The sequence below is a fragment of the Ranitomeya variabilis genome, chromosome 6 (genome assembly GCF_051348905.1).
Source record: "Ranitomeya variabilis isolate aRanVar5 chromosome 6, aRanVar5.hap1, whole genome shotgun sequence".
Lineage (NCBI taxonomy): Eukaryota > Metazoa > Chordata > Amphibia > Anura > Dendrobatidae > Ranitomeya > Ranitomeya variabilis.
The window spans coordinates 525,182,414-525,205,044 of NC_135237.1; the positions used below are offsets into that span (position 1 = coordinate 525,182,414).

The 22,631-nt window shown below is 43.3% G+C and overlaps 1 protein-coding gene across 1 annotated transcript; it reads left to right on the forward strand.

Moving 5' to 3' along the window:
- Nucleotides 1-20,112, forward strand: ENY2 (ENY2 transcription and export complex 2 subunit). Its single transcript, XM_077271083.1, has 5 exons — nt 1-90; nt 1,455-1,532; nt 14,616-14,686; nt 17,280-17,354; nt 19,899-20,112. Exons 2-5 carry the CDS (start codon nt 1,465-1,467, stop codon nt 19,973-19,975), a joined length of 291 nt encoding a protein of 96 aa, XP_077127198.1. The 5' UTR covers nt 1-90; nt 1,455-1,464; the 3' UTR covers nt 19,976-20,112.
- Nucleotides 20,113-22,631: the final 2,519 nt, after the last annotated feature.

Here is a 22,631-nt window from a genome sequence, read left to right on the forward strand (position 1 = left end):
GTGACCAGAGCTACGTCCGGGGACGTAACACGCCGCTTTAGAAGTGGTTGCCAAGCAACTGGAGGGGACTTCCGGCTGGCGGACTTGGTGGTGAGTTGGTTTGCGGCCCGGTGCGGAGTGTGTGCGGTAATGTGTGAGGTAGCGGTGAGGAGGGGACTGTTAGTGCCGGAGAAAGCCGCCGCCATGTGTGCTGTACAGATGGGGCGGCTTTGTGGCTGAGAATCGTTGTTTCCACAACATAAATCCGCCTACTGGTTCTCTTTTGTTACTCTTTTTCCAAATTAAATTGAACCTGTCATGTCCCCAAACTGTAACCCGCCGCTATAGGGTTTAATAGTGTCCAGCTTAACATGGGGGCGCATGGACATGCGTTGCGTTTTGGGACGCATGCGTCCTTTTTGGCGCAAGCGTCATGGCGCAGAGGACGCAGCATGATGCATTTTTTTTGCGTTCAAAAATAGAACGCATGCGTCGCAAAATGCAGCGTTGTGCATGCGTTGTTCCTGCGTTGTGCGTTGCGTCGCCGACGCTGCGGCGCACAACGCAAATGTGAACGTAGCCTAAGAGTCCAACACTGAGCTTCATTCCTCCAGGGAGCTGCCGGATATCAGTCATGGCGGCTACAGTCACCGTGGAGAGCCCTGCACCCCCCCCCCCGGCGCTGTGACCGACTGCCCTGCACCCCCCCCCCCCCCCCCCCCCGGCACTGTGCTCGATAGCCCCCATGTACTGTAACCGTCGGCATCGCACCCCCTCCCCCGGAAGGCTGCACCCCCCAGAACTGTGACCGTCGGCACCGCATCCCCGTGAGAGTACTGCTTTTCCTCTCTTTGAATTTTCACCTGATGATATACCTACAATGCAGCTGAGCACAGTATAGCAGAGCGGTGTTGGAAACCTGTGCTATTTTCCACATTTATCAGTCAGCTGACGTCCAGCAGAGCTCTGAGACCGTAAAGAAGCCCTCCCCGGTGTCTTTTACAATGGAAGTCTAAGGGGCTCCAGAACACGGCTGCGTAGGCTCTCATTGTAATAGAGACTTCCCGCTCACACATAGTCTGAAGAGCGATGACGTCACTGAGAAGAGGAGCTGAACGGTGATGGATCTCAGAGATAGGCGAGTATATTACTACAATCACTGCATTTCATGCCATATAAACACATTTAATATAAAATAATATGAGTCGTTCGTTATCGCTGAAAAATTAGGCTAGTCAGGAGCACACATTGTTATCTTGCTGCTGCAGACCCCTCCCTGCCTTGAGTGACCTTACAAGCCCCATCTTTCAGAGTTAAAGTAGCATCCAAAATTGTTTGGGGAAAAAAAAATTCCCAGATTTTTTTTGAAACGCAGAGAGTATTGTGTGCATGAATGAGACCTGTGTACACAGCGATATTATTGGCATGATTAGATTTTTCTTAAGTTTTCAAAATTCTTATTTTTTCCCTCCAAGTGTCTTCACCATGAATAAAGATGCTCAGATGAGAGCGATGATCAACCAGAAGCTCATCGAAACAGGGGAGAGGGAGCGGTAAGTACAGAGTCAGTAAGTGTGGAGCCTCCCACAGGCGGCTGGCTTCACACATGTCTCCACATCACATCCACAGTGGTGATAGAGCTTCGCATGTCCGCACATCACATCCACAGTGGTGATAGAGCGTCACATGTCCCCACATTACCCATGACATACGAGAACTGTGAAGAGTCTATAGTAATGTCTATATCTACATACAGTTGCGCTCAAAAGTTTACACACCCCGCAGAATTTTTGCTTTCTTGGCCTTTTTTCAGAGAATATGAATGATAACACCAAAACTTTTTCTCCACTCATGGTTAGTGGTTGGGTGCAGCCATTTATTGTCTAACTACTGTGTTTTCTCTTATTAAATCATAATGACAACCCAAAACATCCAAATGACCCTGATCAAAAGTTCACATACCCCATTTATTAATACTGTGTATTGCCCCCTCTATCATCAATGACAGCTTGAAGTCTTTTGTGATAATTGTGGATGAGGTTCTTTACTTTCTCACATGGTAAAGCTTCCCACACTTCTTATCAAAAAGCCTCCAGTTCCTGTAAATTCCTGGGCTGTCTAGCATGAACTGCGCGCTTGAGATCTCCTCAGATTGGCTCAATGATATTGAGGTCAGGAGACTGAGATGTCCACTCCAGAACCTTCACTTTGTTCTGCTGTAGCCAATGACAGGTCAACTTGGCCTTGTGTTTTTGATCGTTGTCATGTTGGAATGTCCAAGAAGGTTCCATGCGCAGCTTCCAGGCTGATGAGGGCAAATTTGCCTCCAGTATTTCCTTTTCCCATAGATCCATTGATAATTCTTTTGCTTTCACCATGGCTCACAATCCAGAAATGTCAGTGGCTGCATGAAAGATGCAAGAGTCTGTCTGGATCCCAGAAATTCACTCAGCTTTTATGCGCACACACTGATTACAAGCAAACAGGTCACTGATGAGGATGTTATCTTTAGTAGCCATTCAAACCCATTTGTGTCAACTTCTGTGCATGATATCAGGCCAAAATCATCAGGGTATGTGAACTTTTGATCGGGGTCATTTGGATGTTTTGGGTTGTCATTATGATTTAAAAAGAGAAAACACAGTAGTTTGACAATAAATAGCTTCACCCAACCACGAACCATGAGTGGAGAAAAAGTTTTGGCGTTATCATGGATATTCTCTGACAAAAGGGCCAAGAAAGCAAAAATTCTGCCAGGGTATCTAAACTTTTGAGCACAACTGTAGATACCACATAATATACTTCAGCTGCTGCAGAACCTCATTTTATAGAGGTGTGTGTGTGCATTAGGGATGGATGGATGCGCACAGCACATTATACTCACCTATGTAGAAGCCTTTTTCTTCCTGGTTCATCCAATCCGCTGAGTCATTCACCCCCTGCCTCCCACTGTGTGCTGCACGGGGAGGCTGGACAGGAGGGGGAGGGTCTGGCAAAGACTGGCGATTATGACCAGGAAAACTAGTTGGTGAGTGAGCAGCTCCTCCAGAATCAGGAGAGAGCTGCTCACCAGACTAGGTGTGATATCTAGGACACCATGCAGAATGCTGACCGGGAGTATATTATAAACTGTCAGCATTCTGCAGCCTAGGTGCACACAAATCGTACAGAAAGCCCGGACAACCCCTTTAAGCATACTGCGTTAAAAGGTAGTAATTGGAGGTATTGCGAATCGTTTCACGAGTCCAGGGGCCACATCAGTCCTCTGGCTGCCGGACGGGAGCCCAGTAAACTGGATCATATTTTGGAGTGACATCATTGTTGCCAGCTAATCAAATTAAGACTCAAGGGCCAAGGATGCTGGCAGGTAGGGGGCGGCTGGCAGGTAGGGGGCGACTGGCATGTAGGGGGCCCCTCGCTGGAATCCCATGTAGCAGCCACAGTTTACTGAAGTGGCTGATGGACTGGGTCCTGGGAATTGAAGAACCCCAACTCTACTACACCATGTTCTATATTATTATGCAAATTATATTTTTCTCGGATTTTCCTAAATGGTCGGTGCAAATGACAGTCAGTCTAATAAAGTCATCACCCGTTAGAGTATACATAGAATTTTATTGCAGAAACCTCCCAATGATAACAGTATAATCTCCAAAATGAATAAAACCTCATAATGCACTGTTCCAAATTATTAGGCACAGTAGAAGTTCTAAACATTTGATATGTTTTAACCCCTTTCTGTCATTAGACGTACTATTCCGTCCATGTGGGGTGGGCCCTACTTCCCAAGGACGGAATAGTACGTCATACGCGATCGGCCGCGCTCACGGGGGGAGCGCAGCCGATCGCGGCCGGGTGTCAGCTGCATATAGCAGCTGACATCCGGCACTATGTGCCAGGAGCGGTCACAGACCGCCCCCGGCACATTAACCCCCGGCAGACCGCGATCAAACATGATCGCGATGTGCCGGCGGTGCAGGGAAGCATCGCGCAGGGAGGGGGCTCCCTGCGGGCTTCCCTGAGCCCCCCGCAGCAACGAGATGTGATCGCGTTGCTGCGAGGGTCTTACCTCCCTCCCTGCCTGCTCCAGACCCGGATCCAAGATGGCCGCGGATCCGGGTCCTGCAGGGAGGGAGGTGGCTTCACAGAAGCCTGCTCAGAGCAGGCACTGTGAAGCAGCCTGCACTTCTCGCAGATCGGTGATCTGTCAGAGTGCTATGCAAACTGACAGATCACCGATCTGTATTGTCCCCCCCTGGGGCAAAGTAAAAAAAGTAAAAAAAAAATTTTCCAAATGTGTAAAAAAAAAAAAATAATAATAATATTCCAAAATAATGAAAAAAAAAAAAAAAAATTATTCCCATAAATACATTTCTTTATCTAAATAAAATAAAAAAAACAATAAAAGTACACATATTTAGTATCGCCGCGTCCGTAACGACCCGACCTATAAAACTGGCCCACTAGTTAACCCCTTCAGTAAACACCGTAAGAAAAAGAAAAAAAAAACGAGGCAAAAAACAACGCTTTATTATCATGCCGCCGAACAAAAAGTGGAATAACACGCGATCAAAAAGACTGATATAAATAACCATGGTACCGCTGAAAACGTCATCTTGTCCCGCAAAAAACGAGCCGCCATACAGCATCATCAGCAAAAAAATAAAAAAGTTATAGTCCTGAGAATAAAGCGATACCAAAATAATTATTTTTTCTATAAAATAGTTTTTATCGTATAAAAGCGCCAAAACATAAAAAAAATGATATAAATGAGATATCGCTGTAATCGTACTGACCCGACGAATAAAACTGCTTTATCAATTTTACCAAACGCGGAACGGTATAAACGCCTCCCCAAAAAGAAATTCATGAATAGCTGGTTTTTGATCACTCTGCCTCACAAAAATCGGAATAAAAAGCGATCAAAAAATGTCACGTGTCCGAAAATGTTACCAATAAAAACGTCAACGCATCCCGCAAAAAACAAGATCTCACATGACTCTGTGGACTCAAATATGGAAAAATTACAGCTCTCAAAATGTGGTAACGCAAAAAATATTTTTTGCAATGAAAAGCGTCTTTCAGTGTGTGACGGCTGCCAATCATAAAAATCCGCTAAAAAACCCGCTATAAAAGTAAATCAAACCCCCCTTCATCACCCCCTTAGTTAGGGAAAAATAAAAAAATTAAAAAATGTATTTATTTCCATTTTCCCATTAGGGTTAGGGTTAGGGCTAGAGTTAGGACTAGAGTTAGGGCTAGGGTTATTGCTAGGGTTAGGGCTAGGGTTGGGGCTAGGGTTAGGGCTAGGGTTGGGGCTACAGTTAGGGTTGGGGCTAAAGATAGGGTTAGGGTTTGGATTACATTTACGGTTGGGAATAGGGTTGGGTGTGTCTGGGTTAGAGGAGTGGTTAGGGTTACTGTTGGGATTAGAGTAAGGGGTGTGTTTGGATTAGGGTTTCAGTTATAATTGGGGGGTTTCCACTGTTCGGGCACATCAGGGGCTTTCCAAACGGGATATGGCATCCGATCTGAATTCCAGCCAATTCTGCATTGAAAAAGGAAAACAGTGCTCCTTCCCTTCCGAGCTCTCCCGTGTGCCCAAACAGGGGTTTACCCCAACATATGGGGTATCAGCGTACTCAGGACAAATTGGACATCATCTTTTGGGGTCCAATTTCTCCTGCTACCCTTGGGAAAATACAAAACTGGGGGCCAAAAAATAAGTTTTGTGGGAAAAAAAAGATTTTTTATTTTCACGGCTCTGCGTTGTAAACTGTAGTGAAACACTTGGGGGTTCAAAGTTCTCACAACACATCTAGATAAGTTCCTTGGGGGGTCTAATTTCCGATATGGGGTCACTTGTGGGGGGTTTGTACTGTTTGCGTACATCAGGGGCTCTGCAAATGCAACGTGACGCCTGCAGACCAATCCATTTAAGTCTGCATTCCAAATGGCGCTCCTTCCCTTCCGAGCTCTGTCATGCGCCCAAACAGTGGTTCCCCCCCACATATCGGGTATCAGCATACTCAGGACAAATTGGACAACAAATTTTGGGGTCCAATTTATCCTGTTACCCTTGTGAAAATACAAAACTGGGGGCTAAAAAATCATTTTTGTGAAAAAAAAAAAAGAATTTATTTTCACGGCTCTGCGTTATAAACTGTAGTGAAACACTTGGGGGTTCAAAGCTCTCAAAACACATCTAGATAAGTTCCTTAGGGGGTCTACTTTCCAAAATGGTGTCACTTGTGGGGGTTTTTAATGTTTAGGCACATCAGGGGCTCTGCAAACGCAACATGGCATCCCATCTTAATTCCAGTCAATTTTGCATTGAAAAGTAAAATAGCGCTCCTTCCCTTCCGAGCTCTGCTATGCGCCCAAACAGTGGTTTACCCCCCCACATATGGGGTATCATCGTACTCAGGACAAATTGCACAACAACTTTTGTGCTCTAATTTCTTCTCTTACCCTTGGGGAAATAAAAAATTGGGGGCGAAAAGATCATTTTTGTGAAAAAATATGATTTTTTATTTTTACGGCTCTGCATTATAAACTTCTGTGAAGCACTTGTTGGGTCAAAGTGCTCACCACACATCTAGATAAGTTCCTTAGGGGGTCTACTTTCCAAAATGGTGTCACTTGTGGGGGGTTTCAATGTTTAGGCACATCATGGGCTCTCCAAATGCAACATGGCGTCCCATCTCAATTCCAGTCAATTTTGCATTGAAAAGTCAAATGGCGCTCCTTTCCTTCCGAGCTCTGCCATGCGCCCAAACAGTGGATTACCCCCACATATGGGGTATCAGCATACTCAGGACAAATTGTACAACAAATTTTGGGGTCTATTTTCTCCTGTTACCCTTGGTAAAATAAAACAAATTGGATCTGAAATAAATTTTGTGTGAAAAAAAGTTAAATGTTCATTTTTATTTAAACATTCCAAAAATTCCTGTGAAACACCTGAAGGGTTAATAAACTTCTTGAAAGTGGTTTTGAGTACCTTGAGGGGTGCAGTTTTTAGAATGGTGTCACACTTGATTATTTTCTATCATATAGACCCCTCAAAATGACTTCAAATGAGATGTGGTCCCTAAAAAAAAATGGTGTTGTAAAAATGAGAAATTGCTGGTCAACTTTTAACCCTTATAACTCCGTCACAAAAAAAAATTTTGGTTCCAAAATTGTGCTGATGTAAAGTAGACATGTGGGAAATGTTACTTATTAAGTATTTTGCGTGACATATGTCTGTGATTTAAGGGCATAAAAATTAAAAGTTGGAAAATTGCGAAATTTTCAAAATTTTCGCCAAATATTCGTTTTTTTCACAAATAAACGCAACTTATATCGAAGAAATTTTACCACTATCATGAAGTACAATATGTCACGAGAAAACAATGTCAGAATCGCCAAGATCCGTTGAAGCGTTCCAGAGTTATAACCTCATAAAGGGACAGTGGTCAGAATTGTAAAAATTGGCCCGGTCATTAACGTGCAAACCACCCTTGGGGGTGAAGGGGTTAAAGAACTGAAAATGCTCATTTGTGGAGTTTGCAGCATTAGGAGGTCACATCCACTGAACAAAAAAACTAACTCCAAACATCCTAACCAGCCAAGTTACATGATAACATAGGACCCTTCTTTGATATCACCTTCACAATTCTTGCACCCATTGAACTTGTGAGTTTTTGGAGAGTTTCTGCTTTTATTTCTTTGCATAAAGTCAGAATAGCCTCCCAGAGCTGCTGTTTTGATGTGAACTGCTTCCCACCCTCATAGATCTTTTGCTTGATGATAGTCCAAAGGTTCTCTATAGGGTTGAGGTCAGGGGAAGATGGTGGCCACACCATGAGTTTATCTCCTTTTATGCCCATAGCAGTCAATGACTCAGAGGTATTCTTTGCAGCATGAGATGGGGCATTGTCAGCATGAAGATGTTTTTGCTCCTGAAGGCACGTTTCTGCTTTTTAGACCATGGAAGAAAGTTGTCAGTCAGAAACTGTATATACTTTGCAGAGGTCATTTTCACACCTTCAGGAACCTTAAAGGGCCTTACCAGCTGTTTCCCATGATTCTGGCCCAAAACATGACTCCTCCACCTCCTTGCTGACGTTGCAGCCTTGTTGGGACATGGTGGCCATCCACCAACCATCCACTACTCCATCCATCTGGACCATCCAGGGCCAGTCTTCATGTATGTCTGGGCCCACTGCAACCGTTTGTGCTTGTGAACACTGTTTAGGGGTGGCCGAATAGTAGGTTTATGCACAGCAGCAAGCCTTTGAAGGATCCTGCACCTTGAGGTCCGAGGGATTCCAGAGGCAACAGCAGCTTCAAATAACTGTTTGCTGCTTTGATATAGAATTTTGGCAGCTGCTCTCTTAATCCAACGAATTTGGCTGGCAGAAACCTTCCTCATTATGCCTTTATCTGCATGAACTCTGCCTGTGTCTGTTTCAGTCACAAATCTCTTCATAGTATGATGATCACTCTTAAGTTTTTGTGAAATATTTAATGTTTTCATACCTTGTCCAGGGCATTGCACTATTTAACGCTTTTCGGCAGCAGAGAGATCCTTTTTATTTCCCATGTTACTTGAAAACTGTGACCTGCTTAATAATGTGGAACATCATTTTTAAGTAGTTTTCCTTAAATTAGAATCACCTGGAAAACTAATCACATGTGTTCAAGATTGATTTCAGTGTTCCATTGAGCCCTGAGACACAATGCCATCCACGAGTTTATTTGAAAAACAAAACAATGAAATCTTTGACACTTAAATCCAATTTGCATAATAATTTGGAACACGGTGTAGTATATATCTCCTAGAGCTAAATATTTACAGCGCTGTGATCATGGGGCTTGGCAGCTGCACCCGTATGAGCACTTGTGTTGTACCACCCAGATTTGGAGACAACTGATCCTGGACATATAAGCCCCAACAAACACGTCTATGTGATAAGACAGAGGTTAGACGGTGATGCTGGGCACCAGCGCCCCATGATCACCTCGCTGCGTTATGTAATGGCTCCCCGTCACTGTACAATGCATTTTGCCGGCTGGTTCTCCAGTCCTCACCGTGTATGAAGGTGGTTTGTCCCAAGACAGAATTTTCTGGCTCTCGCTGCCGACTTTTTCCTGTGTTGAGCAATGCTACGTACCTGTCTACAAGGTCATTGATAGAATGTGAGAAATGTGCTGCTCGGTGGGGACAGGCGGGAGATGACGTCACCGCAGGACATATCGGAGCCCAGATCTGGTTACATTCCTCCTGTCATCAGCTCCTCATGCTTTTATGCCATGTCCTTCAGGCTCTGTTGGCTCGCATGGGGGACTCTGACTGATCAACTATTTTTAGGTTCTTCCAGTAACTACACCTGCGCGTTTTTGTTTTTTTTTTTGTGGGGGGGGGGGGAGGTTGACAGAAACGAGAGCAGTTTTCTTGCAAAATCTTAACATTTTTGAGACCTTCACAACCTCTCCAATTCCTGCTTATCCGTCGAGCATCGTGCAGACAGAGCAGGAGATGAGATGTTTCATGAGAACATTAACGAAGGGGTTTTCAGTCCCCTGGATTTTTTTTTTTTTTTTTTTGTAGTAACAGCGGACCATTTTGTAAAATAACAAAAGGAGTAATACTGTACCAGTGCTTCCTTGTCCCCTTCTGGTCACAGTTCCACCGGCTTGAGACTAGTGGGGCACCAGGGAAATGTCCTCACAGGAGCTGCAAGAGGTTGGAAAACCTTTTTCAAAGGGATGAGATCTTAAAAGAATGACCTGTTATTTTTGTTTTGTTTTTAAATTGGCTATGTTTTTATATTTAAAAAAAAAAATCATAATTTTGCAGTTCTCACACCGGGCACTGGCTATTTTTTAGACTGGTACGTCCTGCCCTTACAGGAAGTTTTCAGTGGGCTCATTATCATCAGGGGCAGGATGGCAATGACAGGTAACAGCATTATAATGAGCTGATAACACAGGATCCACCAATCACAATAGGCAATGTCACAGCTCCCCCTTCCTTTCACAGTGACTTCTGCAACACGCTCATTAACCCCTTTCTGACATCTGACGTACTATCCCATCGAGGTGACCCGGGCCCGTATGACCATCGACGGGATAGTACGTCATATGCGATCAGCCGCGCTCACGGGGGGAGCACGGCCAATCGCGGCCGGGTGTCAACTGATTATTACAGCTGACATTCGGCACTATGTGCCAGGAGCGGTCACGGACCGCCCCCGGCACATTAACCCCCGGCACACTGCGATCAAACATGATTGCAGCGTTCCAGTGGCATAGAGAAGCATCAGGCAGAGAGGGGGCTCCCTGCGTGCTTCCCTGAGACCCCTCTGAACAACGCAATGTGATTGCGTTGTTCCGAGCGTCTCCTCCGTTCTCCTCCCTGCAGGCCCCGCTACAAGATGGCTGCCAGGGTCGTTCGGGTCCTGCAGGGAGGCGCCAGCAAGCCTCCAGCTGTGCCTGTCAGATCGCTGATCTGACACAGTGCACTGCAAAGTGTCAGATTAGCGTTCTGACGCTACATAGTGATGTCCCACCCAGGGACAATGTAAAAAAGTTACAAAAAAAAAATATTCCACTGTGTAAAAATATATATTTTTTAAATTCCTAAATAAATAAAATAAATATTGTTCCAATAAATACATTTCTTTATGTAAATAAAAAACACAATAAAAGTACACATATTTAGTATTGCCGCATCTGTAACTACCCGACTAGTTAACCCCTTCAGTGAACACCATAAAAAAAATAACGAGAAAAACAATTCTTTATCATCATACCGCCGAACAAAAAGTGGAATAACAATAATCAAAAAGACGGATATAAATAACCATGGTACCGCTGAAACGGTCATCTTGTCCTGCAAAAAAACGAGCCGCCATACAGCGTCATCAAAGAAAAAAAAAAAGCTATAGCCATCAGAATAAAGCGATGCAAAAATAATTAATTTTTATATAAAATAGTTTTGATTGTATAAAAGCGCCAAAACACAAAAAAAGATAGAAATGAGGTATCGCTGTAATCGTACCGACCTGAAGAATATAACTGCTTTTTATCAACCCCCCCCCAAAAGAAATTCATGAATTGCTGGTTTTTGTTCATTCTGCCTAACAAAAATCGGAATAAAAAGCGATCAAAAAATGTCATGGGCCCGAAAATGGTATCAATAAAAACATCAACTCGTCCGGCAAAAAACAAGACCTCACATGACTCTGTGGACCAAGATATGGATAAATTATAGCTCTCAAAATGTGGTGATGCAAAAACTATTTTTTGCAATAAAAAGCATCTTTTAGTGTGTGACGGCTGCCAAACATAAAAACACACTATAAATAGTAAATCAAGCCCCCCTTTATCACCACCTTAGGGAAAAATAATCAAATAAAAAAAATGTATTTATTTCCATTTTCCCGTTAGGGTTGGGGCTAAAGTTAGGGTTGGGGTTAGGGTTTGGATTACGTTTACGGTTGGGTTAGGGGTGTGTCGGGGTTAGGGGTGTGTCAGGGTTAGGGGTGTGTTGGGTTTGGGATTAGGGTTAGGGGTGTGGTTTCGGTTAGGGGTGTGTTGGGGTTAGGGTCGGGATTAGGGTTAGAGGTGTGATGGGGTTAGGTTTGGAGTTAGAATTGGAGGGTTTCCATTGTTTTAGTACATCAGGGGCTCTGCAAACGCAACGTAACGCCTGCAGACCATTCCATCAAAGTCTGGATTCCAAAACGCCATTTCTTCCCTTTCGAGCCCAAACAGTGGTTCCCCCGCACATATGGGGGTATCATTGTACTCAGGACAAATGGGACAACAACTTTTGCTGTCCAATTTCTCCTGTTACCCTTGAAAAAAAATCGGGGGGCTAAAAAATCATTTTTGTGGGAAAAAAAATATTTTTTATTTTCACGGCTCTGCGTTATAAACTGTAATGAAACACTTGGTGGTTCAAAGTTCTCACAACACATCTAGATAACTTCCTTGGGGGGGTCTAGTTTCCAATATGGGGTCACTTGTGGGGGTTTCTACTGTTTAGGTACATCAGGGGCTCTGCAAACGCAACATGAGGCCCGCAGACCATTCCATCTAAGTCTGCATTCTAAAACGGCGCTCCTTCCCTTCCGAGCTCTGCCATGCGCCCAAACGGTGGTTCCCCCCACGTATGGGGTATCGGCGTACTCAGGACAAATTGCACAACAACTTTTGGGGTCCAATTTCTCTTGTTACCCTTGGGAAAATAAAAAATTGGGGGCGAAAAGATTTTTTGTGAAAAAAAAAAAATGATTTTTTATTTTTACAGCTCTACATTATAAACTTCTGTGAAGCACTTGCACGTTCAAAGTGCTCACCACACATCTAGATAAGTTCCTTAGGGGGTCTACTTTCCAAAATGGTGTCACTTGTGGGGGGTTTCAATGTTTAGGCACATCAGGGGCTCTGCAAACGTGGCATGGCGTCCGATCTCAATTCCAGCCAATTCTGCATTGAAAAAGTCAAATGGCGCTCCTTCCCTTCCGAGCTCTGCCGTGCGCCCAAACAGTGGTTTATCTCCACATATGGGGTATCGGCGTACTCAGGACAAATTGTATAACAATTTCTGGGGTCCAATTTCTCCTGTTACCCTTGGTAAAATAAAACAAATTGGATCTGAGGTAATTTTTTTGTGAAAAAGGTTAAATGTTCATTTTTTTTTTTTTTTTTTTTAAAAACATTCCAGAAATTCCTGTGAAGCACCTGAAGGGTTAATAAACTTCTTGAATGTGGTTTTGAGCACCTTGAGGGGTGCAGTTTTTAGAATGGTGTCACACTTGGGTATTTTCTATCATATAGACCCCTCAAAGTGACTTCAAATGTAATGTGGTCCCTAAAAAAATAAAAAAATAAAAAAAAAAGAAAAATGGTGTAAAAATGAGAAATTGCTGGTCAACTTTTAACCCTTATAACTCCCTTGCAAAAAATAATTTTGGTTCCAAAATTGTGCTGATGTAAAGTAGACATGTGGGAAATGTTACTTATTAAGTATTTTGTGTGACATATCTCTGTGATTTAAGTGCATGAAAATTCAAAGTTGGAAAATTGCGAAATTTTAGTTTTTTTTCCACAAATAAACGCAAGTAATATCAAAGAAATGTTACCACTATCATGAAGTACAATATGTCACGAGAAAACAAAGTCAGAATCACCAGGATCCGTTGAAGCGTTCCAGAGTTATAATCTCATAAAGGGACAGTGGTCAGAACTGTAAAAATTGGTCCGGTCATTAACGTGCAAACCACCCTTGGGGGTAAAGGGATTAAATGCTTCAACAGAAAAGATAGGATCGGGGTCCGAGCATTGTGGCTAGGTACATGTGTTGTTTCCTGAAGCAGGAAGTCTAAAGAAGCCCAAACAGCATATGTGAAAATTGCGAGATTTAATTATTTATTTTTTATGTATATAATACAAATTTTGATGGATGAAAAAAAAAAAAAATGAACCCAAAAACCTAATTTTAACTGCTAGAAATAAGGATGTGAATATTTATTTCCAAAGCTTATGTTCTTTTTTTTTTTTTTCAACCACATCCAAAGAGCTGTATAGAACCTGTCCAGCGCACATGAGTAGGGCCGTGCCCGGAGTTCGGCTCGCTATCTATGGGGTGGGAACGCTGATTGCTCTCATCATATTGTAAGTGCAGAAACTGATGGAATAATGTTACCTCCGAGCCTGAGTGTGCGAGGCGACATCTTGGCATTGTGCGGAGAGTCCTTCTCCGGCCCCATCACACACATACTTATCATGCCTTCCGTTCGCTGTCCCGCCAGCGGCAATGTGACGATATTTGCTGTGATTTCCTTGACTTCCCGGGATTTCTGTGGGACCTTTTGTAGCTGTAAGAAATGTGCTTTGTCTTATCTCTGTGCATCAGCCGGAGCGGTGACAATCTATTACTCCCTATGATGGCACCTGTAATCTTTCCTGGCTCATGAGTGACAGTCGAGCTGTCTGTAACCAAGATAAGAACATTTAATATAACCTCACGGAAAGATTTTCTAGAAATGTTGGTAAAGTTTTATTTCGGTACCGTATACTGAAAGGACAGAAGTTAGGAATGGTATCCACAAGGTAAAGGGTAGAGTAAGGCGGAGTGCACGCTGACCTTTCAGCTACTGACGGCGACGCATGAGTTCAGCTTTGAGCACTAAAGGACGATCCGATTTCTCCCCATAAATGAGCACAGATCGATCAATATCGCCACAACCGCTCTAAGTTCCAGCGTTAAATGGTAATTCTGGGAATAGGCTTGCATGGCTGATGTGATCGGTAAGCACTTGTGATGAGCGAATGTGCTCGGTTACGGTGTTATCAGGTGCTTATTAATGTCTTCTGCGTGCTCGAAAATTGGTTGACACATGCCAGGATTACCTAACAAAATGCCAATCCCTGCATGTGTTGTGGCTGTCGATCAGCCGCGGGAAATCAAGCATAGTTGTCGAGCACTCCGAAGTCACTCGGTTAGAACACGAGCATGGCGGACAACACCTTATCCCAGCACATTCACTAATAAGGACCAATTTACTACAAACCATAATGCGTTATGTTACAATCTACGTTTCATCTCTAATTATTTTTATTTCTTTCTTCATTCAAAGCCTTAAAGATTTGTTAACGGCAAAGCTTATCGAGTGCGGATGGAGAGACCAGCTGAAGGCGCACTGCAAAGGTAGAGTCTCCGTTTTCTGAATGAGCTGTGGATATAGATATTGGATGAATGTCTACCCCACCCACCCAGACGTTAGGGTCAGGCATGTTGGATTAGGATATGCATGATCCTTTTGTGCTCACAGGTGATTAGTTCTGGACACTCAGCCCTTACCAACGTCATATGTATTAAGCCTCATTCAGATGTCACATTTTTTTTACGTATGTGTTATCCATGGGTTTTACGGATTAAATACGTCCCCACTCAAGTCTATGGTGTCAGTCATATGTTCATGTATTTTGTGAACTAGAACCACAAAAAAATCAGAGACGCGTCAGATGAAGATCGACCATACAAGTCTATGGGTCCGTGAAAAATCAGGCATCGTTGTTCTGTCCGTGATGATGTAGAGTTTAGTGGAAGCTTGACAATTTATTATTCATTTCTGAAAATCGCTGATGGTAAAAGCCTGACACATTGAACAAACACTGATCAAAATGATGAAAAATACCGAAAGCACAACTAAGCTGTATGAAGAGGGGCCAACCACAATGACCCATCAGTATTCTGTAACCGTGAGGGGCTGGGTCACAACACAACAGTATCCAGGTGAACAGCTGGGAAACATAATGTAGTAATATTTGTCCTACTCTTATGTATCGGTGGAGTCCGCTGGGGCCTGTGGTACTATAGTAACTCATTCATCACCTGTACTTGTATGTAAGCACCATTGTATTATACCGCCTAAGGGCTGCAGTCAGTACTATTGCTACATACAGGATTCTCCCCACCTGTGTGATCCAGCACTGGTGACTACCTGACCATATTGTCGCCTCCTGTTACCAGCTGTACTTTATTAGTGAGCTGAACCTTATTCATGCCTCCATACCGGCTTTTTAATTGATGGTTTTCTGTCTCATTAGCAGATCGTTTTATATTTTGTGTATAAACCTGAATTCGGATGAATTTTTCAACTTTTTTTTTTTAACCTGGTAGAAAAGTTTCCCTCACCTTGCCTTTAGGGCATCGCACTTACTTGGCTGGACAGTGCTGTGTACTGATGATGGGCAAACACCCTGAAACCGCTTTAGTTTCTGCCTTTAGTCATGTTGTTAAGAGATCAAATATTGACTTATAGGGTAGCTACCTCTTCTACGTTCACGTTGCCAGAAAGCTAATTTTCATACTCTTGTCCTATTTGGTCCATACTCCTTTTAAAAGGGTTGTCCAGGCTTTTGCTAAAATTTTGTAGTTACTCTGACTGCAGACTTCTGAATCCCTGCACCGTGCATCCTCCACGCTGTCAGGATTCTCCAAAGTCGGAGGCGAGAGCAGGCAGTCACGTGAATGCAATTATGTGACTTGTAATCTTCCAGCCACATTCAGACTAGACCAACTGAGCGAGGCCATGCAGGAACCAGGGCTGTGGAGTCGATAAGCCAAACCTCCGACTCCTCAAATTTCATTATGCCGACTCCACAACTCCGACTCCACAGCCCTGGCAGGAACATGGTCTGATCATACCCCAGCTCCTGGGCAGGAGAGGAAGCAAAAGAGTATACAGACAGGACAGCAGGGGAGGAAGCAAAAGAGTATACAGATAGGACTGCAGGGGATCAGAAATTATTATTATTATTTTTTTATGTTTTACCTGCAAAGAAAGAATTATTTGATCCCCATGCTGTAATATCTGTATACTTTTTTTTTTACTTCCTCCCCTGCCCAGGAGATGTGGTATGATCAGACCATGTCCCTTTAGGGTCACACACCGCCATTACACAGTACACAGCAGGGACACATTTATAAGATTATCTCAGCACAGGAACATTTTATTTATACACTTCCAATTGTGGAAATTATTATTATTCCGAGATCTGTTGATTAAAATTATGTTTGTTTGTGGGAAACGCCTTTTAAGAAAACGTAATTTTCATATATATTCAAATATATACATCATGTATAATCAGATATTACATTTACTTTCTATCTGTATATCTCACAATAGGATGCAGAGAGTCTCTAAAGTGTGAGGGGCAGCAGTCCCATGTCACTGATCTGTTACTGCTGCTGTTAGACGGGGCTCCAGCCCGAGCAAAGTGCAATGTGACCCCCCACGTCCGCAGCAGAGGCATCATGGGACGTGTAGTCTGCATTAAGGGAATCAATATGGCAGACATCCCAGCTAAAACGGGAACTCGAGGCATACTCACAAACCATTGCATTATTATTTATTAATGGTCTATGTGATACTGTATAGGCAAAATGAGAAATTGCTGCTTTAATTAGCGAGCCATTTCCCCCTTTGCCGCCTGCTCCCCATATTTCTGTAGACTGATCTGTAACTCACTGAATCTATTTAGGTCTCTGTTCATATTTGCGCTTTTTACGTTATGGTATTTTTTACAGCAAGAATCGCCTGGTCTGCGGCTCTGGTCTTGGCTTTAAAAATATCAGAAATGCCAAGTAATATGTCAGCGAGGTCCTTTCACTACCCGACCCTTCATTTCTCCAGAAAATGCCTGTGAGGTTGTCGCCGTTTGGTCCCTTTATGGTTGTTCTTTCCTGTTGCGCTCAGCCGGATCCTCTAACAAGTGTGTGTGTGTTCATGTTCTAGATGTGATTAATGAGAAAGGACTTGAGCACGTCACCGTGGATGATCTGGTCGCAGAAATTACTCCCAAGGGCAGAGGTGAGTGATGACAACTGACTGTTCTGTGGCCGACCAGAAATTGGACTGTTTTTTTTTTTTTTTCTTTTTTTTGCAGTAGGAAAAAGTGAAATTGATACTCCTGTCTCCAAGATCATATCCCAATATGTAGTGGGTGTAATAATATTAGCAAATACCTCCAATTACAAATGTGGTATAGTTCTTCTGATTTGCTAGGTCCTCACCCCATGTGCAGGGCATTGTTGTAGCTTATGTATCCATGGTTACGTCCACTAACAGCTAACTATCATTATATGAATATCAAAAGACTGACCATCACTTCCAAACAGAAAGCGGGTGTGAAAAGGTGCCTACTAACAGTAGTCTCCTCCATATATATATCATGAAATTGGAATTGCATCACTGCTCTAGGTAATAGGGAAAAATGAAGATACTTGGCATATAAATTGGCCAATTCATGTGTGCTCAACAGCCAAGACAAGGCAATCCTCTTTTTGGAAATGTAATTATTCTTATAGCGCCATTTATTCCATGTGAGGAGGGGTATACATAATAAAAAAAGCAAGTACAGCAATCGTAACAGTACAAGTCACAACTGGTACAGGAGGAGAGGACCCTGCCCGCGAGGGTTCACAATCTAATGATTCCTCTCCTGGCAGTAATGCAATTCAGATTTGATCTATTTCATGTTTGCATGCTGTAGTGCTACTGAGTCCTACTTTATTTGTTATGTGTAGACATGGCTACCCTTACTATGCTCCTGTACACACCAGTTTTCTGTTTGGAAGCGATGGTCAGTCTTTTGTTATTTATAAATGGGCTCCCTGACTGAGCTCTCCACCCATCAGCCTGAGGCTGTTTTTAATCACAGCCGGATCCTACCTACCCATATACATTAAGATTATCAGCCCAAGAGAGGAATCGCATTAGATAGGTTCCCAACAAAGAGGATCGCCTTATTGTGGTTGCTGGGCACACATGAATTGGCCAATTTAGGCGCTAAGTATCTTCATTTTTTTTTTCTTATTTTCTAGTGCAGTAATGCAATTCCAGTTTGATATATTTCATGTTTACATGCCATAGATCTATACACTGATACTTTGTTTGTCATTGAGTGGTTGTAACCAAGGATGCCGAAACTACTGCAATGCCCTGCACATGGGGTAAGTAACCTAATGAATCAGAAGAACTATACTACATTTCTAATTGGAGTTATTTGCTAATATTATTATTACACCTACTACATATTGGGATCGGATCTTGAATTTAGGAATACCCCTTTAACTACTGGACCAAGAAAAAATGAAGGAAGTACTGATCTCACGTGTTCCTGATTAAAGTAATTTTCCAGTTTTATCATTAATCATTTTTGGTATTTGTATAGACGCCTATAGCGAAGCCCCAAACAAATGTTTCTTTAACCAATTTCCCTATCGCAATGCGGTAAAGTGTTATTTTCTGAACTAAAATGTCCATCTACATCGTGTTGGTGGAGCAGGTTCAGGATCTGCGCCGTCTGCATTGGGAACTGACTGCTATGTACAATGTATATAAATTTGGAATAGCTGTAATCGTTCTGACCCACAAGATAAGTTTAATACTTTTATTTGAGTAAACAATGCATCATTAAAATACATTTTAAAAAAAACAGAATTGCTGTTTTTTTTTCTAATTCCCATTCCTTCCCATAAAGAGTTAATGAGATATACTGTATGTGCCTCTAAATATCGCCATTGGGAAATACAACTCGTCGCACAAAAATCAAGCGCTGATATGGCTTTGTTGGAGTGCGACAACAAGAAAATGATAAAAATGCTTTGTCCTAAAGGCCCCAAATAGACTGTTGTGGATATTTGATTCAGCACAAGTCCTTATCATGGGCAGAATAGATCTGCAACTGCTCATCTTCCTCCTCTGCTACAAAAACGAAAGAGCTGTTAAGGCAATGTGCGCTGGGAGATTTTGAAGCAGAAACTCTCAAACTTTTGAGCTTGTGCTCTGAAAACTCAGCAAAAAAAAGTCTCTGAGTGCCAGTAGTATAAACATGACAGTCCGAAAAACCCTTGTCTGTGATTGGTAAGGCAGCTCCACTTTAGGCCGAGTCAACAGCCGGGTCAGCCCCCTTTTCTGCCATGGCCGATGCATAAACAGAAAGTTTAGCTATTGAAACGAGCAGTCGGCCAGCCCCCTTCACGCATAACACACATCATCACAAGTTAGAAGTGGAGCTGATCGCTGAAATTCTGGTCACTTTTGGAAATAAGAATACATTCATAAGTTTGATGAACTTGTACTAATAGCACATTTATACATACACTTTTTTTGTCTCAATGAATTAATATTTTCCATTTTTGTAGATTGTGAGCCCTCGCGGGCAGGGTCCTCTCTCCTACTGTACCAGTCGTGACTTGTATTGTTTAAGATTATTGTACTTGTCTTTATTATGTATACCCCTCCTCACATGTAAAGCTTCATGGAATAAATGGCACTACAATAATAAATAATATTAATAATAATATTTGCAGACATGCGTCAGTCTAATCATTGTCCCCTTCTTCTCTCCAGCCCTGGTGCCTGACAGTGTGAAGAAAGAGCTGTTACAGAGGATAAGGGCTTTCCTCGCCCAGCATGCCAGTCTTTAACTTCATTTGCCTATTTTATCTTTTCTAATGTGATACGTGGGGTTTTTTTTTGCACAATTTGTTCTCCATTTTTCAAGCTGTTTTTTTATTACATAATTTGTATCATGTCTTGACCAAATAAAACGTTGCCAAATCAATACGCTGTTTTCTTAGTGAAAAAAAAAAACGTAAGAGCATCATTTCATGTCACTGATGTCGGTGAGTGAAATTGCATCCACTATCAAACATGAAAATCTATTAAATCTCCCCAGAATAGACTGTTCACTCGCTGTCAGCATGGAGGAGAAAATGTATAAGCCGAGTTTTTCAGCACGTTGTTTTTGTTCTAAAAAGACCCCCCTCAGCTTATACATTAGTCATTGTCCCAGAAGAAGGCTGGGGAGGGGAAGCAGCGGGTAACAGGAAGCAGGAGTCAGCAGCTGCAGCTTAAAGCCTGTGCCCGCTTCTCAAGAGAAATGAATATTCACTGCACTGGCAGTGAATATTCATTTCTCTTATAGTGCGCACAGTCTCAGCCACAGCCGCCGGCTTCCAGCAGCTGCCGGGCTATCACGCTACTTAAGAGTTATGAATATTCACCTCTCTCCACTCCCATAGGCGTGGAGAGAGGTGAATATTCATTACCTTAATGAGCGGGGAAACGTGATCGCTCGGCTGAAAGAGCTGCTGGCACCAGAACGAGATGCAGCGAGGGCACGCAGGGAAGGTAAGTAGGATGTTTTTGTTTTGTTGTTTTTTTTGTTTTGTTTTTTATAGGGACGAGGAGCCATGCATACAAGGATGGGGATGAGGGGACAATGCACACGAGGATGGGGATGAGGGGCCATGCATACCAGGATGGGGATGAGGGGCCATGCGTACCAGGATGGGGAATGGGGGGGGACTATGCATACCCGGCTTATACTCGAGTCAATAACTTTTCCCGGTTTTTCATGGCAAAATTAGGTGCCTCGTCTTATACACGAGTATATAAGGTAATCATTGTCATGGAGGACACAAGGGGGAGTTGCGCAGATCCCACCGCTGCCACTAGTTTGTCAGGGAACCCAACTCCACTGCCTCCAATCGTTAGGACAATTACGCAATTGACTGACTAATGATGGCAGCTTCCACTACTAGGCCGGTTATTGGGGAACTCACAGTGAGCATATGGAATATATATACCCCGGTATGAACACTGCCAACTACACAATAACAAAAGGGAACATATATCTGCCACCCTAATTGTTTACACAGGCCGATTGGACACCCGTTACAGGTTTCGTATGGCTTCAAGGGTGCGGTTTGCAGAGCAAGAGGAACTAAGCGATTACATTTTATATATTGAATACGGAAAGGTAGGCAGTGTTTATTAAAAAATATATATATATAATATACAAATATGATGCAAAATGGGAACAAAGCAATACAATATATACTATTACATAAAATAAAAAGAAATAACGAAAGAGAAAGTACTAAACCTGATGATGCAGGAATGGCTCTTATCTTTATGGCGAGAAGCATCCTGATTGGGGAAAATGGAATGCTGTCACAATGAACTACCGTATATACTCGTGTCTAAGCCGAGATTTTCAGCACATTTTTTTTTGTGCTGAAAACGCCCCCCTCGGTTTATACACGAGTCACGGTCCCAGAAAGCCGTTGGGGAGCCGTCAGCTGTAGCACAGTGACGGCTGCAGCTGGTGGCTTCCAGAAGATACTCACCTTCCATTGCTGCATCTCCGTCCAGGTGCCAGCAGCTCTTTCCTGTTCCTGTGCTCAGCGGTCAGGTGGTACCGCTCATTAAGGTAATGAATTTGCACGCGTCTCCACTCCCATAGGCGTGGAGTGCATATTCATTACCTTAATGAGCGGTAATACGTGACCGCTCAGCACAGGAAGAAGCTGCCGCGCTGGGACAATAGAGATGCAGGGACATTCGGCGACTGCGCTATGAGGGTGAGGAGGACAGGGGAGCCCAACCATTCATACAAGATGGGACGGGGGGAGCCATACATACAACAGGGGGAGCCACACAGAGCAGGACAGGGGAACCACGCATACCGGGATAGGAATGAGTCAATAAGCTTACCCAGTTTTCCGTGGCAAAATTAGGTGCCTCGGCTTATACTTGAGTATATAAGGTATGTCTTCCAGAATGAACAGAGACCCAAAGTCTGTTTTTTTTTAGATTAAGGTTACGCCCACATACCTCCCCTTGGTGAGGTCATATGGGGGCTTGTTATGGGATATGCTTTAGCAGATTATGAGATGCCCAACTTACAGGACATCTTTGACCTGGAGGTCCCAGGCAGCCGATATTGTCGTCAGGTTTGCTATTGCGATTTTACCTTTCTATAAAGATGAAACATGGCATATGTAGCATCATCAGATAGATATTAACCCCTTTCTGCCAGCTGATGGGATAGTACGTCAGATGACAGAATCCTCCGCTTTGAGGTGGGCTCTGGCGTTTCCAACAGCTGACATGTGCCCGCAATGGGCGAGCGCAGAATCGGAAATACGCACGCCGCTGACCCCCGTCACGTGATAGGGGGTCATCGGTGCATTGCCATCACAACCAGAGGTCTCCTGAAGACCTCAATTGTTGACGGATTGCTATGAGCTGTAATTCAGCCACATAGAGGTGATCTGTGCATCACCTCTATGTAGC